Here is a 26,060-nt window from a genome sequence, read left to right on the forward strand (position 1 = left end):
TCAGAGCCACATTCGCTCTGTCTGCATCATTACAGTCTATGGCCCTGTTGATGGATACGTCTGGACCCCGTTTTGCAGGGGGGTTGGGACATATGCCCTGAAGGGGACACAGAACACAATGTGAAGGCTCAACCATTTGCTGGCTTTCTGTAAAAGCCGGCTCTTATCTGGATCGTCGATTCTGGCTATATGTAGAACAATTAATCTGATTACCTGATGCTTTGCTCATGGTTCTTATTGTCAGTACAAATAAACGCAGCATCAACCTCATTGCTCTGCAGCGCCTCCTCCAGGCTGACTTGCTTCACACCATTGAACTGACCAAGATCCCTCCTGAGGGAGGAAGAAAATAATCATTAAAGCATATTGTAAGGCCCCTTTCACACATCAGTTTTTTGCCGTCAGTCACAATCCATTGGCTCAACGGATCCGACGCAGATTGTGAAAAACTGATGCGACGGATCCGGGTTTTGGACGGATCCGATTAGCGTATCTGGCTGATTGGATCAGAGCACGCTCAGTTAGAAAAAACGGAATCCGTTGCCAGATTCCGTCATTTGATTGATCCGGCGCCATAGGCTTCCATTCTAGCAAACGATGGACGGCAACGGATCCGTTGCTGTCCGTTTTTTCGACGGACACAAAAAACTTTACTTTGTCCGTTGTCTCCGGCCACCAGACAAACAATTTTCGACAGATGAAATGTGAGGCCATCCGTCGCAATCCATCGCTAATACAAGTCTATGAGAAAAAAACAAATCCGGCGGCATCAGTTGCTGGATGAGTTTTTTTTTCAAAATGCGTCGGATTGCGACTGATGGCAAAAAAATGATATGTGAAAAGGGCCTAAGCTAAAACATATTACTGCCTAGGCAAGGGCTGCTGCAGTACACAGGATCCGGCACTAGTCATTACCATACTCACCGAGACACGAAGCCTTGAAGTTTCAGACTTTCTGATGGGCTGGACTGCAGAGGGCTTAGGAGGTCTCTGACCCTCACAGAGCCGGCAATGCCAATTCCGACAACTACTGCACCAAACATTGCGACGGTCTAAAAAAATAAAAATAATAATAATATTGTCAGTCACAATAGTGTCCTCCCCAAATATTCTGCAATGCAGATAAATAAATGATCTGTCTTTTAATCTATGTTTTATGTGTAGATTTAAATATACACACAAATATATAAGGACATACATTTATTGGGCAGCAAGGTGGCTCAGTAGTCAGCCTTGAAGCACTGGAGTCCTGAGTTCAAATCCCACCAAGGACAACATCTGCAATGAGTTTGTATATGCTCCCCGTGCTTGCGAGGGTTTCCTCCGGGTTCCTCCTACACTTCAAACACATACTGATAGGGAATCCAGATTGTGAGCACCAATGGGGACAGTGATGATAATGTCTGAAAAGCATTATAGAATATGATGGAGCTCTATAACCAGAGCATTAATAAATAAACAAAATTGCAATGTAAGAGAAGTGACCCAGGCACCAATAGGTTTCTCCTCTAGATGGCGCTCTCGCTCTTCCAATGTACTGCAGCCCTGCATATAATATTCTGGCTGAATACAACTAGGATCTTCCCAACATGATAGATGCTACATAAGAAAATAACATTTGGATGGCAATACCTTACAACTAGAGCAATCGAAAAACGGGATTCATTCCATAATAACAGGATGTGGAAGGGCTGTTCTCAGCAGAAAGGTTTCTGAGATAATGTCAAACTTCCTAATTTCACTTTTATTTATCACGTGATGGATGGCAACCGGTCAACTAGTGCAAACTCTGGGACTGACTCACATTCAGGACCAAGAGATTAAGACACAGCAGCAACGTTATTAGCAGCTGGGGGTTCAACCTCTTGGGGCGATACCGATCCTGAGCCTGCACTGTTTCACTCTGCACAGCGGCCCCTCGGCCACCCAGATATGTGGGACAAGTGCAACAAAGCACCATTCACGTGAAGAGTTAATGCCAGTGCTGCTGTGGGGGGAAAAGAAGCGGGCAGGTAAGTGTTGGTCCCAGTTCAGTCGTGTTTCACGGCCTCCTGATAGGCAGCAGGTGTCCTAACCTAAACTTCCATACATGATCCTGAAAGTTGGGGTGAGGAGTTATGGGGTCAGTCAGGTCTTTGCAGCCAATATGTGGACTGAAATATGGTCATCGGAACCTGGCCCTAGTCCAAGAGGTTAGTCCCACACCGCTCATAAAGTGAGGTCATCACTGGATGAAAGGAGAAAGCACTTATTACAGCAGTTTTCGGGAACTGTGGCTCTAAGGATGTATAGAGATGTATTTATCTGTGTTCATGAAGCTAGCCCACATTTCTCATTGAACCACCTATTTGCACTTGATAAGTACGAGCACATAAAGGACATGTTTTGCTGGTTACCTCTGAAGACAGCCTACAAGCTTGTCGTCAGACAGATTCCTGACCACAAGACTAAGCTCCTTTTAAAAAAGTTTCAGAGCACCAGAACAAGTCAGGTGTTAAAAGAAAAAAAAAGGGGGTTTGGTATCATTAGCCAGTTTCTCTCAGTGGGAAATGGCTAACAAAAAAACTTCCAAGACTTCTTAGGTCTCTTCCTTTGTTATACCATGCCCCCTTAGTAACCATCGGACCCACGCAATGAGAATTGCGAGTCCCAATGGTTACAATGGTACCCTGAGGTCATGTGATGACCCCAGGGTATGGTGGCCTGTGAGATCCAGCAAATAGCAGACTCTTAGGCCATGTTCACACGTTGCGGTTTTTACCACGGATCCACGGCATTTTTGGCGCTGCGGATCTGCAGCAGTTTCCCATGCGGTTTACAATACCATGTAAACCTATGGAAAACCAAATCCGCAGTGCACATGCTGAGGAAAAAAACGCAAAAAAACAAAAAAAAAAGTAACGCAGCTTTGTTTTTTCCGCAGCATGTCAATTCTTTGTGCGGATCTGCAGCGTTTCTGCACCCATTGACTTGTATTGAGTCCTGCACATCCGCAGCAAAACCGCAGATGTAAAAAGGATCTGCGGTTTTGCTGCAGGTGAAATGCTGCAGATCGGGAGGGGGAGTGTGTGGGCGGGGTCTGTGCGGGCTGTCGGGGGTCTGTGCGGGCCTCTCGGGGGTCTGTGCGGGCCTCTCGGGGGTCTGTGCGGGCCTCTCGGGGGTCTGTGCGGGCCTCTCGGGGGTCTGTGCGGGCCTCTCGGGGGTCTGTGAGGGCCTCTCGGGGGTCTGTGAGGGCCTCTCGGGGGTCTGTGAGGGCCTCTCGGGGGTCTGTGCCGGCTGCCGGGGGTCTGTGCGGGCCTCTCGGGGGTCTGTGCGAGCCTGTCAGGGGTCTTGCAGGCCTGTCGGGGGTCTGTACGGGCTGTCGGAGGTCTATGCGGGCTGCCGGGGATCTGTGCGGGCTGCCGGGGATCTGTGCGGGCCTCTCGGGGGGTCTGTGCGAGCCAGTCGGGGGTCTTGCGGGCCTGTCGGGGGTCTGTACGGGCTGTCAGGGGTCTATGCGGGCTGCCGGAGATCTGTGCGGGCTGCCGGGGGTCTGTGCGGGCCTCTCGGGGGTCTGTGCGGGCATGCCGGGGATCTGTGCGGGCTGCCGGGGGTCTGTGCGGGGCTGTCGGGGTCTTTGTGTGTGTGTGTGTGCAGGCATCGTCTGATGGGACTACAAGTCCCATCGGGCTATGCCTGCTACAGTGACATTGATTGACACATTAGCCAATGATGGGACAGTAGTAGTCCCATCATCCAGCTAATGTGTTGAATGTAAAAAAACCCCACAAACATACAACATATAACATACAACATATAACAGAACATACAAGATATAACATACAAGATATAACAGAACATACAACATATAAGCGAACATACAACATACAACAGAACATACAACATATAACATACAACATAACAGAACATACAACATACAACTTATAACAGAACATAACATACAACATATAACAGAACATACAACATAACACAACATAACATACAACATACAACAGAACATACAACATATAACAGAACATACAACATATAACAGAACATATAACATACAACATATAACAGAACATACAACATATAACAGTACATACAACATACAATACATACATACAGTACATTCATACATTACATACAAGACTTACAGTACATACAACATAGAGTACATACTCACCATCACCTTGATCCCCGAAGCCACTGTCACCTGTAAAAAATATTAAAATAATAAACAAACAATATACTCACTGATCCGCAGAAATCCAATTAAAACGAGTGTCCCACGTCGATCTCCCGTGGAGAGCAGCATCAGCTGATGCGACCGCTCTCCAGGGGCTCCAGGAACACAATGACGGGAGGTATCCTTCCGCACTGTATTCCTCCGCCACTGTAAAAAATAGTCCCTAGTCTCACTTGTGGCACTGCTGTGTGAGAAAGTTCCCAAGTAGCATTGCCATAAAGCGAGAGAGTGAACTAAGGTAACCTCAGTGATGCACTGCAAGACCCATTGTGTCTTGTCAGTGTGTCACTGGAGGCCTATAGAGCAGTGACATCATCCGATGTCACTGTTCTATAGGGGAGATTGTCGTGGGACACTCGTAATTAATTGGACTGTGTCGGACAGGGAGTATACTGTTTATTATTTTTAATTTTTTACAGGGGATCGAGTATGGTAAGAATGGTTAAATTAAGATTAAAATACTTTTTTCTGGCTGTGTCTTTATTTTTTTTTTTTAACTCTTTCACTACTCTAGGATTAATAATGGATAGGTGTCTTATTGACGCCTCTCCATTATTAACTGGCTTAATGTCACCTTACAATAGCAAGGTGACATTAACCCCTTATTACCCCATATCCTACCGCTACTCTGGAGTGGGAAGAGAAGGGCTAAGTGATGGAATTGGCGCTCACAGATGCGCCATTTCTGGGGCAGCTGCGGGCTGGTATTTGTAGCCAGGGGGGCCAATATCCATGGCCCCTCTCTAGTCTATGAATATCAGCCCGCAGCTGTCTGAGTAGTCTTTCTGGCTATAAAATATAGGGGGACCCCACGTTGGACAAGACATGACATCACAAATCTTTTTTTTTTTTGCTCAATAATACATCTTTATTTAGCTTTCAAAAACGCATACAAAACCACATTAAAACCGCACAAAAAACGCACCTGCGTTTTCTGCCAAGAGCTGTGGATTTAGTGCAGAAAAATCTGCAGCCAAATCTGCAACGTGTGCACATACCCTTGCAGGCTGAGTCACTGATTGTCCGTGAGACACTGACAGTATCATAGAATGCTGTACATGTGTACAGTGTATGAGACCAGTGATCAAAGTAGAAATTATACACGTCCCACATTGAAAAAGTGGAAAAAGTGGAAAAAAAAAGGGAAATAAAATATGTTAAAAAAACCCACAAAAATGTACACACAAAAACACAGCGTTTCTGATAAAAAAAAGAAAAAAAAATGTACACATAGTTGGTATCACCGAGTCCAAAACAACCAGCTCTATAAAATGGGCATGTTATTTATTCCATTTGGCGAACGCAGTAAAAATAAATAAAAAAAAGCCAAAAATGTCTCTTTTTACATCATAGTGATTCACAAAAAAGTGAATAAAAAGCAATCAAAAAGTTATATGTGAAAAAAATGATACAAATGAAAACTCCAAACCATCCTGCAAAAAACATGCACTAATATGGCTCATTCGGCAAAAAAATAAAGTGACAGCTCTCTATAGGACGTAATAAATTCATTTTGCTAAAATATTGTTTTTAGTGTGTAAAAATGGCAAATCATAAAAAAAACACTATATAAATCTGGTATCGCTGTAATCGCACCAACCCAACAAATAAATCGGTCTTATCACTTCTACAGCGCCAAAACAAAATAAAAACAATAACTGAATTGCTGGTTTTTGTTCATTAGGTGTGAAAAATTTGAATTAAAAGCGATTAAAAAAATATTACGTACCTCAATCTAGTACCAAAAAATCTGCAACTCGTCCTACAAAAAATAAGCCCTCATATAGCTGTATTCACCAAAAAATAAAAAAAAAGTTACTGCTCACAGAATATGGCAACATAAAAAAACAAACATTTTTATTGTGATAGCAGCAAAACCTATAAAAAACACTATATAAATCTGATATCTCTGTAATCGCACTGACTCAAAGAATAAATCTGCCTCATCACTTATACCGCACTGTGAGCAAAAATAAAAATAAGAACTATTCTTGTACTGCTGTCCATTTGTTCATTCTACCTCCCAAAAATCGGAATAAGGCTCAGCTCACATTTATCCTGCGCTCTCCGCTTACGTTGGGGTTTCCCCAATAACGCGATTCATACAAAACTCCAGACGGAACCATCCTGCCTTATACTGGAAGCGATCAAATAAATATAATTTACCCCAAAATGTTACCAATAAAACCCCTGCACAACACCAGCCTCCACTCCAGTCCGTCATCAGTCACTGGAACTATAGGGGATCCCACATTAATGGTAGAACAAAGGCTCTGGAAAAGCAACATGGCTCCTGCCCCCTCAAATAAAATCCAGTAAATTCTGCGCTCCCAAATCCAAATGCCCCCTCCTGAGCCCCACTGTGCCTAAACTACAGTAATCGCCACATTTGGCATTATTGTAATGGAGAAAAGGCACTTAATTGACATGTACGTATTGTCAGAAGCACTAGCTGGGCAGATTTGCAGTTCTCCAGAATAAAGCACAGCGTAGATGTCACAAAATGGTCATTGCAGCCATAGATGAATTCATTGAGAGTTGCAGTGTCTACAATGGGGTCACTTTTATTTTTTTTCCTGCTGTTCTGGCACCTTCGGGTCTCTGCAAATGTCGCCCTCAAACTATTCTAGAAAAATCTGTGCTCCAAAAGCCAAATAGCGCTCCTTCCTTCTCAGTAATTTCTGACAACATATTGTACGTATATACACGCTATATACAATCAGGTGCATCATTAAATCTCTTGCCTCCTTTGGGTACTGGGCCCATCCATCTATTGGATGACATTTTCATTGACCTAATAAAGTTATGAATTTTTACATTATTGGTTCCTTATGTACAATTTTTTTCTCAGTGTATTTACAAAGTTAAGTTATTCAACTTCTTATGCAGCTATATTCTACATATATGGAGCTGAATTATGAAAACTTTTATGCCAGAAAAGTGGACGGGAGTTGCACAAAAAGTTGCAGCTTTTGGGTTGAGCTGTGGAGGAGCCGGAGCATGGTAATGTCTGCCCATCAAAGATGACAATGCTTGGTATGCCAGAAATGCTAGCCCGGTCTAGGTTTGGAGTGCACAGAGGAGCAAGCCACTCAGGAGGAGTGACAAATTCATTAATTGGCATGTGCCTTAATGAATTTGGCGCTATGCCAGTCTTCTGAATCTTCCGTATTAATCCCAATCCAATAACATACTCCACACCCCATCAGTATTTTGCTCCGGTGTTTTTATCATGGGGGTCTGCTGCATGCTTCAGCATATTAGAATAGTGATTAGGTATTTATAAGGGACTCACAAGATAATGAGGACCCCCTCCAACCACCGTCAGAGCTCTTGTCCATGGCGCACAGTTGTCCACTTTTCTCCTAGATTATTGGTCACCGGGTATGTACAGTGGAGCAGAGGATCAGGCGATGTCAAAGGGAAATATGGAAACAATCATGCACGAGTCTCTATGGAATTATATACAGCTAGTGGGTGAAAATGAAACCACTATGTACCAACACTGCCGACATAGGCTTTTTTTTAATCAGCAACTGAGTGATGACCAAAACAACATGGCTGGTGAAGATAAAGAAAAGTATTCGACACACCCTGAAACATATCGCTTTAACCTTATCCATTTCGTTTTCACATCTTAAAGCTAGAAGTGTACAAGGTGTTCATACACTTAAAGAACACACATTTGGCATATTCACTTTCATGCTGTATTTGGCATATGTTCTAGATTTCTATTAAGCCTGGCCATTAACTTCTGCAAGTTCTTTACATGCACGTTTTCAGCCTGGAGGATGTGGGATAAGAACGTATAGGGTTGCCTAAAGGGCAAAATTACCCGGAAGTTGGATTTTTCTGGTTTTGTTAAGGAGTATCCATTTTAATTTAATAAATCAATAGTAAAAATTAAAAATAGGCAACTTTATAATGTGGCTTATCAGAGAAATTTGCTTCTTTCACCTCCAGATTGATTTTTCACTGAATTCATGGGGGAAATAATGTAGAATGTATATCCAGTGAAGACAGATTTTTAATATTACTGAGATAGGAGATTACGACTGGTGCTCTTAAAATTCTATGGAGCGGAGGAGGAGCTAGAGGCAGACACAGACATTCTCCTGCAAGTTCTCCAGAAACAACAGTTACAGTTCTCCACAGAACCTTAGGAGCACCGACTGCCATCTACTACATCAGTTAAGAGAAAATAAGTGTTCACTCAAAAGACTTTACCTGTCAATTGAGATTGATTGTTTAGCCCAGGAGGATAGAGGCACATTTGTCTCATAAGAATATTTCAGCTTCTTATTTTCACGTGTTATATCGATTTATGAAAAAAAAAAAAAGTGTCGGTTCTGCAGATCTGCTCGATGGAGGCTTTGGCCCTTGCGGCCCAGGAGACCAACATGGCTCATGTGGAGTGAGCACTAAACTTCTCTGGAGCTAATAGACTCTCACTTCAATATGCTTCACAAATAGGTTTCTTAATCCAGTTGGTTATGGTACTCTTCAAATACTTTCTTCAGTTGTTTTGTCCACAATATTGGATAAAGAGATTCTTTCCTCCCGGACTGTGTCTGTTGGAGATGATAAAGAATAGTTATCCATACGTCTTACAAATGAAATTCATTTTCTCTGTAGTTTGCTGGATCCTGGCAGAAAGGAGGGAAAATTATATCCCGAGAATTAGAGATCTGATGTTACTTTTAGCAAAAAATAAATAAAAATATGGGTCTAAATGGAACACAATTCCATCTTCTAGGATCCTCAGACATGGTTTTCTGATTGCTAGAGCCTGTAGTTCACTAACTGTTCTTGCTGTTATGGCTATGTGAAAAGCTGCCTTCCGGGATAGCTTATTTAAATCCACTGAGGCTAATGGCTCAAAAGAAGGTAGAGTTAGACCCTTGAGAACAATATTTAGGTCCCAAGATGGGATTATGTTGGCCCTTCTTCTTGGGTGTTTCCAGGAAGCTGTGGTCGTGAATCTTTTTAGTCACCAATGATTTGCTAAATTCTGATGATAAAAAAACAAAAAACTTAAGGCTGACACCTGAACTTTGAGGTTACCAGGTTTTAAGCCTCTTTCCAGACCATCCGGTAAGAAATCCAACATTCTTGCTATGTCTGAATGAAACAGATCTGGAAAGAAAAAAAAGCCATAACAGGTAATAAAAAGTCTTCCATATTTTCCCATTAGTTATCGGTTTTCTGCTCTTCTACAGAGGGACAGTGGATCTTATGAATTCCATCTTGAATCTTCTATAGGCGATATACTTATCCTGTAGTCTCGTCTGGGTTTCATTATTAGAAATAAGCGAAAATAATGACCTTTGCCATACTCCATCTCTGGCACTAGTGAGAGAACGCCTGACATCTGAAGATCTTGAAGTCCGTATATCAGAACCTCTTGTAACGAGATGTATTGGAGATTATTCTTAGATTATGTGGAGAGTAGGCGGAGAACTCGATATTTACTCCTTCCCTGATGAATTCCAGGATTATTTGGTCTGAGGAAATAATCTGCCACTGCCGAAAGAATTTGAGATTCTGCCCCGAACATGCCTGTTGTCATTGTCTATTGTCTATCTTGGCGCTAGCTTTGAAAAATGTTCTTACAGTACCATTTCCTCCTTTGGGGTAGCTCCAGCATACAGTCTTCCCCTTCCCTCTGTACTGCAGAGTTTGGGCCTGTGGTGGACGAAAGGATCTTTGGCTCAAGCAGTGATGTCTTTTTATCAGAGATGCCTTTTCTAATAGTTCATCTAGAGCAGACCTGAACATGTATTCACCTTGAAAGGGAATGCAGCAAAGTATGGCTTTGGATACATCTCCATTGGACATTTTCAGGCAAAGGGCCCGTTTTGTCGTGTTTGATAAGACCAAGTTCCCAGCAGCTACCCTGACCACTCTTGAGGCATCTGTTAGGAACCCCGTAGCCTTCCGAAGGAGAGGTAAAGACACTAGTAAATCTTCTCTGGGAGTGCCCATGCTCTGGTGACTCAAGTTGATTCAACCATCTGAACAAATATCTTGCCACGCAGGTGGATGCTACATTTGTTAATTATGCCACCGACAGTTCCCAAGTTTTCTCTCAAAGGGCAATCCATCTTCCGATCCATTTGGTCTTTCAGTAGGGAAGAATCCTCAAATGGAAGAGTTGTTTTTCTAGCCACAGTAGCAACCTGGATATCTAGCTTGGGAATTTTAGCCCAAGCCTTAGCTGGCTCGTCTAATGAAAATCTTCCTTTTAGTTCACCCAGATTACCCAAATGCTTTTCAGGAACTCCCATTCATTTAAAATTAAATTTCGTATATTGTCATGAACTAGGAACACCATCTTTTTTTATTTCAATCCCCCAAACATTTCACTTGGAGTGTTAGGGTCATCTCTTCCTTGACTTCCATTGTATTTCTTACAGCTGTCAGGAGTTCCTCCATGTCTTCAGCAGACAAATGATATTTTTTGTTCCCTTGGTCAAAGCTTTGTGTTTAATTTTTCATTCTTGCTCCAGCTAAGCTTCAGAGATGGATGCATAGGCTCCATCAGAGTCTGAACTCTTCTCTAAACTGATCTTTCTCTTTTTGGTCACAGGTGGTGCTAGAGAACCCGATTGAGAGAAGGTGGTTAGAGAAGCCTGAATTTCGTGACGTACCATCCCCTTAACTCCTGTATTAGAAATGTTTTTTCATCCCTCACAATCTTTTCTGTGCATTCCTAACACAATTCCATTTTATGAGTGCTTCTTATTACAAATGGCACATCTACGGCTCAAAGTTTTAGATCTCGGTTTGGGTGTAGGATCCTTGTCCTCCTGATAGGTAAGAAGGTGGTAATAACCAAATTCTACTGCCAAAAATGAGGCACCTACCCCAGGATTACTTACTGGGTCTGGGTCCACCCTGGGCTCAGCAGATGCAGATCCTAGAGAAGATGCACCCTCCATGGATATAAGGGATTGATCTTACCTTAGGATGTATTCTTGTCAGGGTCACTTACAGGGAAGTGACAGTGACCCAGTGTGTTAGCTATCATTCGGTTGTGACTCCTTCCCTTCCTGAAGAATCCCCCGCTGATTCCAATGTGGAGGACTCCCTGAATGCAATTGGCATCTTCCCGCTGATTCACTGTTTTTCCTGCCAGGAAGGCTGGAAAACGCTCTACCTTCCACGGTGGAACGCAACCGGAAGTGACATCAATTGAAGGGGACCGCAATGACAAGGAAGTAGGAGAGAGGCTGGGGAGCTACGGGAAGACCCCAGCCCACCTCCGATCAGTATTGCCTAGAGAACAGAGGGGTCCAGATCCTAGCAACACAGAAGCAGATGGAGAAGAGGAAGGCAGCGCGATCGACCTCACTGCACAGCAGGTATTCTTTGCGCCCCAAAGTCTGCTGACCGCAGAACACCAGGATGAGCTCTGAGGATAGGAGGTGGGGAGAGGATATTTAACCTTGGTGTTTCCTGTCCCTATTAGGGCAGGTAGACAATCTCCATAATGTTGTGCTGTAGTGGAGGTTGAGGGGAGGAGAAAAAAACAAAAACACAGTAAATAGAGTCATACTCAACTGCATGTGGAAATAAAAATACAACTAAGAATTAAAAAAAAAAAAAACAGTCAATGCTACAGAGAAATATTTACTAAAGAGATCACCCCAGCTTTCTGATCTAATATTGAAAACACCAGGGATGCTGGGTTTGGATGTGGATGTTCATATTGCTGTTCAGCTGGTTTTTCTGATGCCAATATGGAGACACCAGCAGTGCTGAGGTAAGAAGAGGCTGCTCACACTGCTGGCCACCCTGTCTTTCTGATCAAATACTGGAGACACCGGTAGTGCTGAGGTAAGAAGAGGCTGCTCACACTGCTGGCCACCCTGTCTTTCTGATCAAATACTGGAGACACCGGTAGTGCTGAGGTAAGAAGAGGCTGCTCACACTGCTGGCCACCCTGTCTTTCTGATCAAATACTGGAGATGGAGACACCGGTAGTGCTGAGGTAAGAAGAGGCTGCTCACACTGCTGGCCACCCTGTTTTTCTGATCAAATACTGGAGACACCGGCAGTGCTGAGGTAAGAAGAGGCTGCTCACACTGCTGGCCACCCTGTCTTTATGATCCAATACTGGGACAGGGTTCTGTCAGTGTCACAATATGTGGCGATATTAATTCTATAGTGGTTACCTCCCGAGACAAGACAAAATATGATTAGCCAATTAAAAGTATTTAGAAATGTATTCAATGACAGTTATTTTTTTACTATTCTCAGAGTATACCATTATAATGTTCAAAGATTATAATGGTATACATTGAGAAACACATTGGAAAACTCACACTAAAAAAAAAAATCTCTCAGTGAATATTCTCCATTGTGACAGTAAATTTGCATGTCATACGCAAAGGTCTCTAGTTAGACTGCAGCTGGGGAACTTCTGTAAGGAGAAGTGTACAAATGTGTCCTTAATTCACATACACAGTGGGCAGGGACCCAGCACCAACTACCAACACAACAGGTTCAATAGATAATCACAAGTGGAATGAATCCAATCATGTGGTGCAAGGTGCAGCGTAATAGCAAATACCACATGGTCCTTCCTCGAGGGGTTAAAGAATATTTTATTACTTATGCCTATATATTATTTTAAGTGTGCTTAGCAAAGATCTATGTTGTATGAATTTACTGGAATCCTTGGGCATAACTTATGCTATGAATAACAGCTGTAGGGCCAAAAGTCTGAAAGACCTCATATGCATTCATTTCCTTTTTTGCAGAGGATCATCATATTGGTGTTCTTCTGATTTAAAGCCACATTTCATAAGAAGATATGATTTCAGTATAGCACACCGCCATCCGTTCTCTATACCTTAGGAAGCTAGTGTAGAATTCGTTTTTTAATGGCTTGCTTAGCAGTGCTTGCTTGTAATGTACAGAGAACATTGGTCACCTAGGATTTTTTTTTCTGTAATAAAATAATGGTGGGACTTCCAGGGTTAGGAAAGTTGACTCGCTGAAGAGGACGTTCAGGTATATTCTCTTTATGTTGTATTTCTTAAGATCACACTACAAACGCTCCCTTAGCTCACACACTTTTCATCCAGTATATCTAACTCATTCATAATGTTCATACATCCACACAGTAGCGTAACTTGAAACTGATGGACCCCAATGCGAAAGCTCCAACGGGGCACCCAAATATTTTAAATCTTTAATAGCAATAGTCTTTTTCTATAGGCCAAAGGGACTTTTAGGGCCCCCTAGCTCCAGGGCCCGGGTGCGATTGCAACCTCTGCACCTGTTGTAGTTACTCCCCTGCATCCACAGACAAGTATAGTTACCGTATGTATCGTCTCAAGAGTTGGTCATGCAGCCATTATCCGATAAATGCTGGCCAAGGTATGAGCAGTATGTCTTCATTGTCAGGTTCACTTTAATTGGGTATTTGCTAGCATTTTTCAATCACTTTGTGATTAATTGGACCCCTTGTTCTGGGGCAATGTACCTTGCATTTTCCCCTGTGCAGGCTCTCTCTCAAATCAGTGGAGGAAAAAGAAGTATATCGGCACATCCATCCAGAATATAAATAAAATCTCTCTCGAATCAGCTCACTCTGATGTAGTGTGAGAATACCTGATATTGTGTCTCTTATCCACAGCACAGACAGACAAATTTCTGCTCTTCTTTCTCTGTAGCACACAGACAGAAGCAGCATGGAGGACAATACACTGAAGTACTGAGCTGCGCGGCTGTGGATCCAGAGCTGAAGCTCAATCTGTGTCTGACCATGCTAAATGCTCCATGCAGCAGCAGGGGCGTGCCGTTCAATGTTGCTATCAGAGTACCACTGACAATGGCACTGGTTCAGATAGTGATGATTCTAGATTAACTGATACGTGACAGGATGATAGCAGGTCCAGGTACTAGTTCAAACTAGGCAGGTTCAGGAAGGCAGAAGAGGTTCAGGTTTTTGGAAACAGGACAAGTGCAGGAACAGGGACTTGACGACTTAAGCAGCTTACAGACTAACTAAACACTAATGTTGCTCAGGCACCTTTTAACAGGTGAAGGTGCCTTAAGTACTAAGGGCTTCACAGCTATTGGCTGGAGACATTAGATGCGTGCGCACTGTCTCTTTAAGACTCAGTGAGCGCGAGAGGCTGGGAGGACATGAGTATGTCAGTGTCCCAGCTGGGGGGGGGGGGGGCTAGGGGGAAGCAGGGTGCCATGGTGCCAGCATTACACATGGGTAGCCTTTATCACCCTGTGTAGTTTGTTCCATTTGCGGCATATTGCACAAATAATACACAAGTATAGTTATAGGTGGCTCATCTTTAAGGCTATCCTCAGTAGGTAAAGTAGGATGTAATATGAATGTAGAAAACATTAATTTGACATTTAATGAATTATATACTATAGTAAACTTAGCAGGGTTATTCCCAAGTGATCACATGAGGTCAATGGGTTGTCATGACGGCCGGGGTCTGCTGATGACCCCCGATGCCTGTCATTATGATCCTCCTGTGAACTCTGACCCGTTCAATACAATAAAAAATATGAAAACCCCCTCCCTCCCACAAAACTTCAAGTCATCCCCCTTTTTCCCCATTAGAAATAAAACAATTTTTAAAAATTACACATACTTGGTATCACTGTGTTTGTAAAACTCAGATCAAAAAATAAAATCAATCTGATTGGTAAACAGCATAAGACAAAATTTTTTTTATCAGAATTATGTTCTTTTGTCAGCCGCAACATTGCAATAAAATGCAATAAGAGGGGTATGTACCCGAAATTGTATAAATAAAAAATGTCTACTCAAAAAGAAGTCCTCACACAGTCCCATAGATCCTAAAAACTTAAAATGTTAAGGGTCTCACAAAATGGTGACACAAGTGAAATATTTGGCATCTGCACTCTCGTATAGACCTGGAGAATCTTCATGCCCTCTCAGTTTTACCATAGGGTTTCTCGCTTTCCAGTGCGTCACAGGATAAAATGAAGGAAGTCATTCCAGAGTCCCATAAAAAACAATCCCTCATACGTCTATGTGGATGGAAAAATAGAAATGTTATCGCTCTTAGAAGAAAGGGAGGAAAAATAAAACAAACAAAAAATAGTAAGGTCATGAAGGGGTTAAAATTTCTTTTCAGCGATCGTACTACTGATTTATGAAGTTTATTGAAACAGTGAAAATTAAAAAAAACTAAATTGCTAATCACCATGTATTCCATTTTTATCATAGATGTTTTGTGTATTTTGCTCAGCAGACCTCCCCCTGTTCAGCAGCAGTTTCCAGCACTGACTGTTCACCGTCTATAAACCTCTCCATAGGTCACCTACCCAAATGCCCGGGCGGCAGCGCAGCTCTCCATTATAGAGGTCATATTACTCCAGGGCAGAAGACACAGAACAGGATATCTGGATTTACCGGATTGTCTGCAGCTCTATGACCCGCAGCAGCTGGAACGTGGAAAACACGGATTCTGCACACAAATGTTTACAACGTCCCCAAATAAAATGGAATTATAATAACTTCCTATTTTCAATCTTAATATTTAAAAGGGATAATCTCATTTTCTTCGGGACAGTATGGAAGTGGCTACTTCTCTTCACAGGCTGGTCTGGAAGATATAGAGGGGTATTTTTCTTTGCATTGCACCTCCTGCCATATACCAAGTGTGGTGTGAATGCCGCCCACTACAAAATGCCCTTCAATATGGCACAATGTGAGATTTTCCCCATTCTCCTAGTCTGTCCACATAGTTGGTGTGGCAGACCCCGGACTAGTCTGCAGGCTGATGAGGGGAAGATGGGAACACTCCCCAGTCCCGGTGGTGGGCTGTGCTGGGGAGCAGGCTCAGTCTGCATGTGTGTTGGACCATGAACAATTCTTGTTTAATCATTTATGGGCACTACCTCTATCAGTCCCATAAATTAATTAATTGTGGGGTAGCGGGCATGTGTGACAAACGCTCCACTTCGGGAGGAGACATGGGAGAATTACTCTTGTGATTGGTCACGTTCCCAGCAGCAGGCCAGTCCTTAAGTGAAGTGGAAAGCAGGACTTATCATCAGCCCCTTGGTGGTAAAATGGCAACGTGTTACAGACCCTTGTACCTTTCATTACAACCAAATGCCTCACTGTCTCTTCTGCCCCCGTATCACATGCATCACTGTCCCTGCTGCCTCGTCCCTGCACCTGGTGCCTCACTGTCCCTGCTGCCTCCTCCCTGCACCCGGTACCTCACTGTCCCTGCTGCCTCCTCCCTGCATCTGGTGCCTCACTGATCCTGCTGCCTCCTCCCTGCACCCGGTGCCTCACTGTCCCTGCTGCCTCCTCCCTGCATCTGGTGCCTCACTGACCCTGCTGCCTCCTCCCTGCACCCGGTACCTCACTGACCCTGCTGCCTCCTCCCTGCATCTGGTGCCTCACTGACCCTGCTGCCTCCTCCCTGCATCTGGTGCCTCACTGACCCTGCTGCCTCGTCCCTGCACCCGGTGCCTCACTGTCCCTGCTGCCTCCTCCCTGCATCTGGTGCCTCACTGACCCTGCTGCCTCCTCCCTGCATCTGGTGCCTCACTGACCCTGCTGCCTCCTCCCTGCATCCGGTGCCTCACTGTCCCTGCTGCCTCGTCCCTGCACCCGGTGCCTCACTGTCCCTGCTGCCTCCTCCCTGTACCCGGTGCCTCACTGTCCCTGCTGCCTCGTCCCTGCACCCGGTGCCTCACTGTCCCTGCTGCCTCCTCCCTGCACCCGGTGCCTCACTGTCCCTGCTGCCTCCTCCCTGCACCCGGTGCCTCACTGTCCCTGCTGCCTCGTCCCTGCACCCGGTGCCTCACTGTCCCTGCTGCCTCCTTCCTGCATCCGGTGCCTCACTGTCCCTGCTGCCTCCTCCCTGCATCCGGTGCCTCACTGTCCGTGCTGCCTCCTCCCTGCATCTGGTGCCTCACTGTCCCTGCTGCCTCCTCCCTGCATCTGGTACCTCACTGTCCGTGCTGCCTCCTCCCAGCATCTGGTGCCTCACTGTCCCTGCTGCCTCCTCCCTGCATCCGGTACCTCACTGTCCCTGCTGCCTCCTCCCTGTACCCGGTGCCTCACTGTCCCTGCTGCCTCGTCCCTGCACCCGGTGCCTCACTGTCCCTGCTGCCTCCTCCCTGCACCCGGTGCCTCACTGTCCCTGCTGCCTCCTCCCTGCACCCGGTGCCTCACTGTCCCTGCTGCCTCGTCCCTGCACCCGGTGCCTCACTGTCCCTGCTGCCTCCTTCCTGCATCCGGTGCCTCACTGTCCCTGCTGCCTCCTCCCTGCATCCGGTGCCTCACTGTCCGTGCTGCCTCCTCCCTGCATCTGGTGCCTCACTGTCCCTGCTGCCTCCTCCCTGCATCTGGTACCTCACTGTCCGTGCTGCCTCCTCCCAGCATCTGGTGCCTCACTGTCCCTGCTGCCTCCTCCCTGCATCCGGTACCTCACTGTCCGTGCTGCCTCCTCCCAGCATCTGCTGCCTCACCCCTTCCCCAGGTGCCCACAAAATGTAAGGGGGGCACAATCTACTATATACTACGGGCTATGGAAACTCCATGCTGCGTCACCTGGTGCCTCCATACTGCAGCTTATTACAAACCATTCTTCCATAAGAGTAATGCTTCTAGTAGGAAGTAGCTCCAGGTATGTGCCGATGCAGAAATAAATCTGTGTATAATGGGAAATAGAGAGAGAAGTAATTGACCAGAGTGGGGCTGATTTACTGATCCAATGTTTGCCGCACCGCCAACCTGAAAACAGACTAGGAGCGAGGACCGTGCCCGCCCAGGCCTGATGTTACATAAGTGGATGCCCGGGGACAGAGCGCCACATTCCCGTCTCTAGGTCGATCTCAGGTTCCCATGATTTTGATGTTGCAGAATTTCTGCATCTATTAAGTAAATTAGGTTACTTTTTTTCATTGATTTAAGTGATTTTATAGTATTTTTAGTATTTTTTGTTTGTTTGTTATGTTTTAAATTAAGCCGTTTTGTTTTTTATACAGACGTGCAAATTACATGGGTTTGCGATGTGTTTCTGGGAAAAAATCAGCAGAGAAAACCCGCAGGTCAGTTTATGCTGAGGAAAAAACAAGCGCGGTGGCTGCGGATTTCTAGAAATTCACTTTGACGGAACTATTGGGCACAGAAAATAGACAAATGTCCAAAACTCACCTAAAGCCCAATAGCGGGGGTCTAGGGGCAGTCACGGGGGCGCGGACCGACCATGTAATGCCCGGACACGGAGGGAGAGGAATCAGCCACTGGGGACGGTCAGTGTGACACCGAGAACACGGGGGAGAAAGCTGCAGAACAGGTCTGACACTGGGGCCAAAACCTCAGCCCGTGGAGAACACACACCGTGCAGTGTGACCCCTCAGTGCTCAGCAATAACAGGTGTCCCCACCCCGGTACCCGGCAGCAGGTCCCGTCTGTGCCGCCGTCCGAGCAGCGCTCACCTCCCTGCACCACCAGCAGCCGCTGTCCAGAATAAAGTTCTCGGATGACGCTCGGGAGCGCGCACTGGAGCCAATCCCGTGCACTACAGTGCGCGTTCCCGCCTGTCATGTCAGCCCCTAGCTGAGCGACACCGGCACACAAGGAGGGAGAGCTGTGATTGGATAACGGCGTCATGTCGTCATCACACTGCGCGCACACAGCCGCCATTTTTCTTTTGGGACGGATAGCGCCTAACTTGTTAGTTATACGTCATGTGTTTATTATCTTCGGCATAGAGACGTCTATTAATGAATCCAGGCTCTGGGATGTGTGAAATCTTCCTGTCGTAGCTAAGGGCGTTGTCGGGAGTGTTGGGAGTGGGCGCCGCCCTGGCAGATGCCCTTATCAGCAATGGCCGAACCGTTCTACGTGTAAATAAAGTTGCGACCTTCAAAGAAGCGCCGGGATCTGCAGCAGCAGCAGCACACAGTGAGTGGCCGTGCGAGGTGCGGTCTGGCTATGGATCCATGCAGCAAGGCGGTGTTTCTGCTGCAAATGGCACTTGTAGAAATCTCCTGCCCTCCTTGTGCTCAGTGTAAACTGTCTGCGGTCCGTGTCTGAGATCAGCCACGTCCATTTCTCTTGTGGTGCGCTGAGTTTTATGTGCAGATTTCCCCCATGGAATTGCATAAAATTCAGAAAAGCACTAAAGACGCACGTAAATCTGCCCATTACTAGCAGTAAAGTTGTGAGTCCAAGGGGTAAGGTGTCTGTGGAGAGTGACATGCCAGGATGAGGAGACTTATAGGCCATGCAATGCTCCTCTGGGAAATGAAATGTGCAAATCGCCTCTTCGTCTTCATAGAGGAAGAGGACTAGAGCTCTAGCGCCACCAGTTGGAAGTAGCGATCCTACAAGTGAATATCGACCCTTTAAGGAGCCTTGTCAGTTGTCACATGACAAAGACAATTTGTAGACACAGTGTTTCGAGGTATCGCCCCTCGTCAGGGCAAAGTATGAGATCTGATTTGGCTGGGTGAGAGGCTAAGAGTTTTGACAAAGCCAAATACCAGGAAGTATAAAAAACAAAGCAGCTTTATTTAAAGTATGACACGCCACTAGAGACAACACATGAAAAGAAATGCAATGGAAAAAAAAACAGAAGCAACCTAATGTAGCTAATTGGTGCAGAAAAGCTGCAACATCAAAAACTCACCAAATACTCATCATGGGAACGTAGCCTAAGGCTATGTGCACAAGTCCAGAATTGCCGCAGAAATTTCCGAGGCAATTCCGCAACTGACGCTGGTAAAACGCATGTGGAATTGGCATGCATTTTCCCACTAAACACTAGCGTTTTCCAAGCGATCTGTAGCATCGCTTGGAGAACTGATTGACAGGTTGGTCACACTTGTCAAACATAGTGTTTGACAAGTGTGACCAACTTTTTACTATTGATGCTGCCTATGCAACATCAATAGAAAAAGATCTAATGTTAAAAATAATTTAAAAAAATAAATCGTGATATTCTCACCTTCCGGCGGCCCCCGCAGCGTTCCCGCTCCTCCCGATGCTCCCGTTCCCAATAATGCCTCGCAGCAATGACCCCAGATGACGTAGCATCTCGTGAGAGTGCTACGTCATCACAGGTCATTGCTGCAAAAGCATTACTGGGAACGGGAGCATCGCGATGAGCGGGAAGGCTGCGGGGGCCGCCGGAAGGTGAGAATATCACGATTTTTTATTTTAATTCTTTTTTTTTTTTTTTTACACAGGATATGGTTCTCTGGGCCTGGAGGAGAGTCTGCTCTCCTCCACCCTGGGTACCAACCGCACTTGATCCGCTTACTTCCCGCATGGTGGGCATAGCCACATGCGGAAAGTAAGCCGATCAATGCATTCCTATGTGTGCGGAATCCCCGCGATTCCGCACAAAGAATTAACTTGCCGCGTTTTTTTTTCGGAATGCGGTTCCGCTGAGGAAAATAACGCAACATGAGCACCAAAAGTGCAGATTGCATTGTAATAATAGGATGCTCAATGTATGCGTTTTTTTCGCGGTTTATAGCGGAAACCCTGAACATGTGCACACAGCCTTAGGGTATGTTCCCACAAGCAGTGTTTATTCAGGTTTTCACGCAGCTGAAATTTCAGATGAATCCCGCACCTCAGCTCACTTGCATTTTTACCGCATGCTTTTTTGTCTCTTTGATTTGTTATTAGATGTGCAAAGATACAGATAGATAGATACGGAGTAGATAAATATCCTTGATATATATAATTAGTGCCGTGCGTTTGTAGTTTACTGTACATGGATTAAAGGGAACCTGTCACCCCCAAAATCGAAGGTGAGCTAAGGCCACCGGCATCAGGGGCTTATCTACAGCATTCTGGAATGCTGTAGATAGGCCACCGATGTATCCTGAAAGATGAGAAAAAGAGGATATATTATACTCACCCAGGGGCGTTCCCGCTGCGGTCCGGTCCGATGGGTGTCTCAGGTCCGGTCCGGGGCCCCCTATCTTCTTATGATGACGTCCTCTTCTTGTCTTCACGCTGTGGCTCCGGCGCAGGCGTACTTTGTCTGCCCTGTTGAGGGCAGAGCAAAGTACTGAAGTGCGCAGGCCTCAGAGAGGCTCGACGCCTTCCCCCTAAAAATACAATCCTGCAGCTGCCCCAGAATTGGCTCATCACATTAGATGTGCCAATTCTGGTGCTTTCCCTGGCTCTTCCCAACCCGATTGCCCTGACAATGGGGTTAATGGTAGTTGGGGTTGACGACAGCTGTAATTTGTCAAAAATCAAATCTGCCTTCAACCCCTGGGGTTAGTATTGGAGAGGAGTCTATCAGACACCCTCATTACTATCCCTGTAATAAAAAAAAAATTAAAAGCACAAAAAAAACCATTCTATTTGAATAAAGACTCCCTCACAATATTCCTTGTTCACCAATTTATTTGAAAAAAAAAATGCTGGTCCGAAGTAATTCCAATGAACTCGAAGTAGTCCTTAAAATGGTACCTGAAAAACATAGAAAGACATAAATAAAGACAATAAATACTTCCTCGCTCACCAATTTATTACCCAGAATGTTGACACGCAGGTCCAATGTAGTCACGTTTCTTGATGTCTCCGGTGCTAGTGTAAACAGGTGCCAACCAAAAAACGTACAACTGGAAAAACTATAATGTTGCACCATGAATTACCAAGAATGATTACTCTAGAACATTGAAACGGCATTACTGCCATAGAAAATGGGAAAAAAGGAAAAAAACACTAGAATGTATATATGAAATATTCATCTGCAAAATTGCTATGAACAATACAGTAAAAAAGAAGGTACTTAGCGCATAGATTGGTCAATATATGTGAGCCCAACTGCCATGTCAAGTCGTCTTTCAAAGTTGGGTCCCTGTCCCTGATATGTCATCTCTGAACTTTGAAGGACGCCTTGACATGGCAGTTGGGCTCACATATATTGGCCAATCTATGCGCTAAGTACCTTCTTTTTTACTGTATTTTTCATAGCAATTTTGCAGATGAATATTTCATATATACTGTACATTATAAAGCGTTTTTTTCCCATTTTCTTTGGCAGTACATGACGTCAAGCTCAGGGGTTAGTAATGGAGAGGCATCTATAAGATGCAAAAATAGCACACTGAGAGAAGTCCTTCATTTGTACAAAGTGCTCCCCCGCCCTCATTTATCCATTTATTACCTTTAACACATCAAATATTCCACTGTAAATCCATCCCACATTGAACTCCCAACTCTGCTACATCCGGATGGTGTGTTGAGTGGTGACATGAGTGACTGCTCAGCACGCCAGCCGGAACAGGCTGACAGTAGCATGAGAACACGCCTGCAGTAAAGGGTGGTGACGTCTGTAAGGTGACCGGAGTTCATCGGCTATGAACTACGGTAACCTTACTGACCCCACCGCTGGCAGCATGAGAAATTTCTTCTGGATCTAGGCAGAGGAGGAGAGCAAAGCCTGACCTGAGCTTAGTCATGTTTGGTGCAGACTGACTCTGCTGAAGCTTTGAAGTACGGTCACTTCAGCTGACAAGCCCTGTGTTACGCAATTGTCAGCTGATGGGACGGCGCTCCAAAGCATCAGCAGGATCCAGCCAGAGAAGAAGAGTATGATCTGAGCATGCTCAGACTGGTGTCACTCACTGAGACGTAGTCGCACCCCCACCGATCGGAAGTAGCAGTGGCTGCATCATTCATAACAGAGGATTATATGACCCACACAGATGAGTTTACAGGAGCAGGGCAGGTAATAGCAGTATGTTAGAAAACTGATTATTAGGAAGAGTTAGGACACATAAAAGGGGGTTAAATTAGTAGTGGAAAACCCCTTTAAGTAATTAACATTGACTTTCCTATTTATTCACAGGCCAAAACCTAAGTGTACAAAGAGTTAATGCTGGAAAACCCCTTTAAAACTATTCCTCAGGTAGGTAAAATTTTCAGACCACCCTGTTAATTCTAGAATACTTTGGGCCCGATTCATCATTTGTATTTGTTTAAGTCACTTTTCTATTTTGACTTGTGATTTTCTCTGACTTTTTTGCGACATATTCATCAACTTGGCGCACGTGATTCCTGAATTTTACGCAAAGTCCAAAATATCTTTAACTAGTTTTATCATGAAAACATTGCAAAAAAAAAGCTCCAAAAAAGCTGACGTGCAGAAAATCATTCCAGGGAGAGGGGGTGGAGTAGATTTGTTCCAATTTTTGTGACTTTTTAAAAAAAAAAAAGTTTCATTTCAGGAGTTAGTATAAAACGTCTAGAAAAGCCACATTGACGTATAAATCAAAAAACTAAACCACAAAAGAAAACTTGAAAAAAGGCTTAAATAAAAAAGGATCACTAGTGATGAGCGAGTGTGCTCCTTGCTCAGGTTTTCTCCGAGTATTTGTGACTACTCGGAGATTTAGTTTTTGTTGACTCAGCTGCATGATTTACAGCTATTAGCCAGGCTGAGTACATGTGGGGGTTGCCTGGTTACTAGGGAATCCTCACATGTAATCAAGCTGTCTAGTACCTGCAAATCATGCAGCTGCGGCAAGGAAAACTAAATCTTCAAGCAGTCACAAATACTCGGAGACCACCCAAGCGTGCTCTGGGAAACCCGAACAACGAGTACACTCGCTCAGCGTCGGACTGGAGCACCTTGGGCCCACCAGAGAAAATCATTCTTGGGGCCCACTATGTAGCTACATAGAAATAGATACAAGACCACCAATTGTGCAGTAAAAAGCGCTAATATCAGGGTATAATATAAAGTAGTTCACGTCTTAATTATGTAGCAAGGGTTGGGGTAGCCCCCTCATAAAATATAATGCGGTCCCCTCTCATAGAATATAATGCAGCACCCCACAAAATATAATGCAACCCCCTCAGGTATGACGCAGTCCCCACCACAGAATATAATGTAGTCCCCTGAGAGAATGCAGTTCCACCACAGAATATAATGCAGCCCCCCCATAGAGTATACTGTAGCCCCCTCACATAGTATGATGTAGCCCCCCATAATATAATGTAGTCCCCTGAGAGAATAATGCAGCCCCACCACAGAATATAATGCAGCCCCCCATAGAGTATACTGTAACCCCTCATATAGTATGATGTAGCCCCCCATAATATAATGTAGTACCCTGAGTATAATGCAGTCCCCCCACAGAATATAATGTAGCCCCCCAGGGCCGTATTTAGAGTTTCTGCTGCCCTAGGCACTTTTAGTGCTGCCTCCCCCTTTGGTGAGTATGACACTATAGGCAGTGACTTTGGCAAGAATCGCTGATGTGAAAGTCGCCTTTTGCAGCAGATTGGGCAGTTATTCTGCATCTGCCGCGTAACGGATCACTTACAGCAACACTGCGTTCGGCCTCATTTATTCCCTATGGGATTTGCGGCACTTGCCGTGATCTGGCAAATGCGGTACCATACCTCCCAACTTTTGAAGAAGGGAAGGAGGTATAAAGTTTGCGGCGCCCGTAGTGTGCCGCGGCAAATTTTAGGCCACACCTCTGACCACACCCATTTCACAACTAGTCACACCCATATCCACGTCCCAACCACAGCCATTTAGCACTGCTGATCACACTGTTTTATATCAATAATTATAAGCAAACAAAAATATGGCCACACAGTGTTCCATACTGTATAATGGCCACACATGATGCTCAATACTGTATAACGGCCACCACACATGATGCTCCATACTGTATAATGGCCACACACAGTTTTCCATACTGTATAATGGCCAAACATGATGCTCCATAGTGTATAATGGCCACACATGATGCTCCATAGTGTATAATGGCCACACAGTGCTCCATACTGTATAATGGCCACACAGTGCTCCATACTGTATAATGGCCACACATAGTGCTCCATACTGTATAACGGCCACACACAGTTCTCCATACTGTATAATGATCCCACATGATGCTTAATACTGTATAATGGCCACAAATGATGCTCCATACTGTATAACGGCCACACATGATGCTCCATACTGTATAATGTCCATTGGCCACACATGATGCTCCATACTGTATAACGGCCACACATGATGCTCAATACTGTATAATGGCGACACACAGTTCTCCATACTGTATAATGATACCACATGATGCTCAATACTGAATAATGACCCCCCCCCCTCCTGTATGCATGGCTCATCTCCCTCCCATCCCATATGCATGGCTCATATCCCCCCTCCTGTATGCATGGCTCATATTCCCCCTCCTGTATGCATGGCTCATATTCCCCCCCTGTATGCATGGCTCATATTCCCCCTCCTGTATGCATGGCTCATATTTCCCCCCCCCTGTATGTATGGCTCATATTCCCCCCCTGTATGCATGGCTCATATTCCCCCCTGTATGCATGGCTCATATTCCCCCCCTGTATGCATGGCTCATATTCCCCCCTTGTATGCATGGCTCATATTCCCCCCCCCCCCGTATGCATGGCTCATACCCCCCCCCCTGTATGCATGGCTCATATTCCCCCCCCCCTGTATGCATGGCTCAAACCCCCCCCCTGTATGCATGGCTCATATTCCCCCTCCTGTATGCATGGCTCATATTCCCCCCTGTATGCATGGCTCATATTCCCCCCCCCGTATGCTTGGCTCATATTTCCCCCCCCCTGTATGCATGGCTCATATTCCCCCCCTGTATGCATGGCTCATATTCCCCCCTGTATGCATGGCTCATATTCCCCCCCTGTATGCATGGCTCATATTCCCCCCCTGTATGCATGGCTCATATTCCCCCCCCCCCGTATGCATGGCTCATACCCCCCCCCCTGTATGCATGGCTCATATTCCCCCCCCCCCCTGTATGCATGGCTCATACC

The 26,060-nt window shown here is 45.2% G+C and overlaps 2 protein-coding genes across 6 annotated transcripts in view; one reads left to right on the forward strand and one right to left on the reverse strand.

Annotated features, from left to right (window-relative positions):
* BLVRA (biliverdin reductase A) overlaps positions 1-18,770 on the reverse strand; it is a 42,549-nt gene extending 23,779 nt beyond the window's left edge. Inside the window, exons 1-3 of one of the 2 annotated variants that reach the window (XM_077269156.1) lie at positions 18,698-18,770; positions 925-1,052; positions 214-333 (exon numbers count right to left, since the gene is read on the reverse strand). In XM_077269156.1, the coding sequence (XP_077125271.1) occupies positions 214-333; positions 925-1,043 (239 nt within the window). In that variant the 5' untranslated portion in view covers positions 1,044-1,052; positions 18,698-18,770. Of the gene's footprint in view, positions 1-213; positions 334-924; positions 1,053-18,413 lie in introns of both variants that reach the window. The other variant, XM_077269157.1, reaches the window with a different exon arrangement.
* A 141-nt stretch (positions 18,771-18,911) lies between these two features.
* Positions 18,912-26,060, forward strand: part of COA1 (cytochrome c oxidase assembly factor 1) — a 154,151-nt gene continuing 147,002 nt past the window's right edge. For 2 of the 4 annotated variants that reach the window (XM_077269163.1, XM_077269164.1), the window contains exons 1-2: positions 18,912-19,166; positions 23,083-23,142. The gene's annotated coding sequence lies outside the window, so the exon portion shown is untranslated. The remainder of the gene's footprint in view (positions 19,167-23,082; positions 23,143-26,060) is intronic. The other 2 variants (XM_077269160.1, XM_077269161.1) reach the window with 1 other exon arrangement.

The sequence above is a fragment of the Ranitomeya variabilis genome, chromosome 6, assembly GCF_051348905.1.
Source record: "Ranitomeya variabilis isolate aRanVar5 chromosome 6, aRanVar5.hap1, whole genome shotgun sequence".
In the NCBI taxonomy this organism is placed as follows: domain Eukaryota; kingdom Metazoa; phylum Chordata; class Amphibia; order Anura; family Dendrobatidae; genus Ranitomeya; species Ranitomeya variabilis.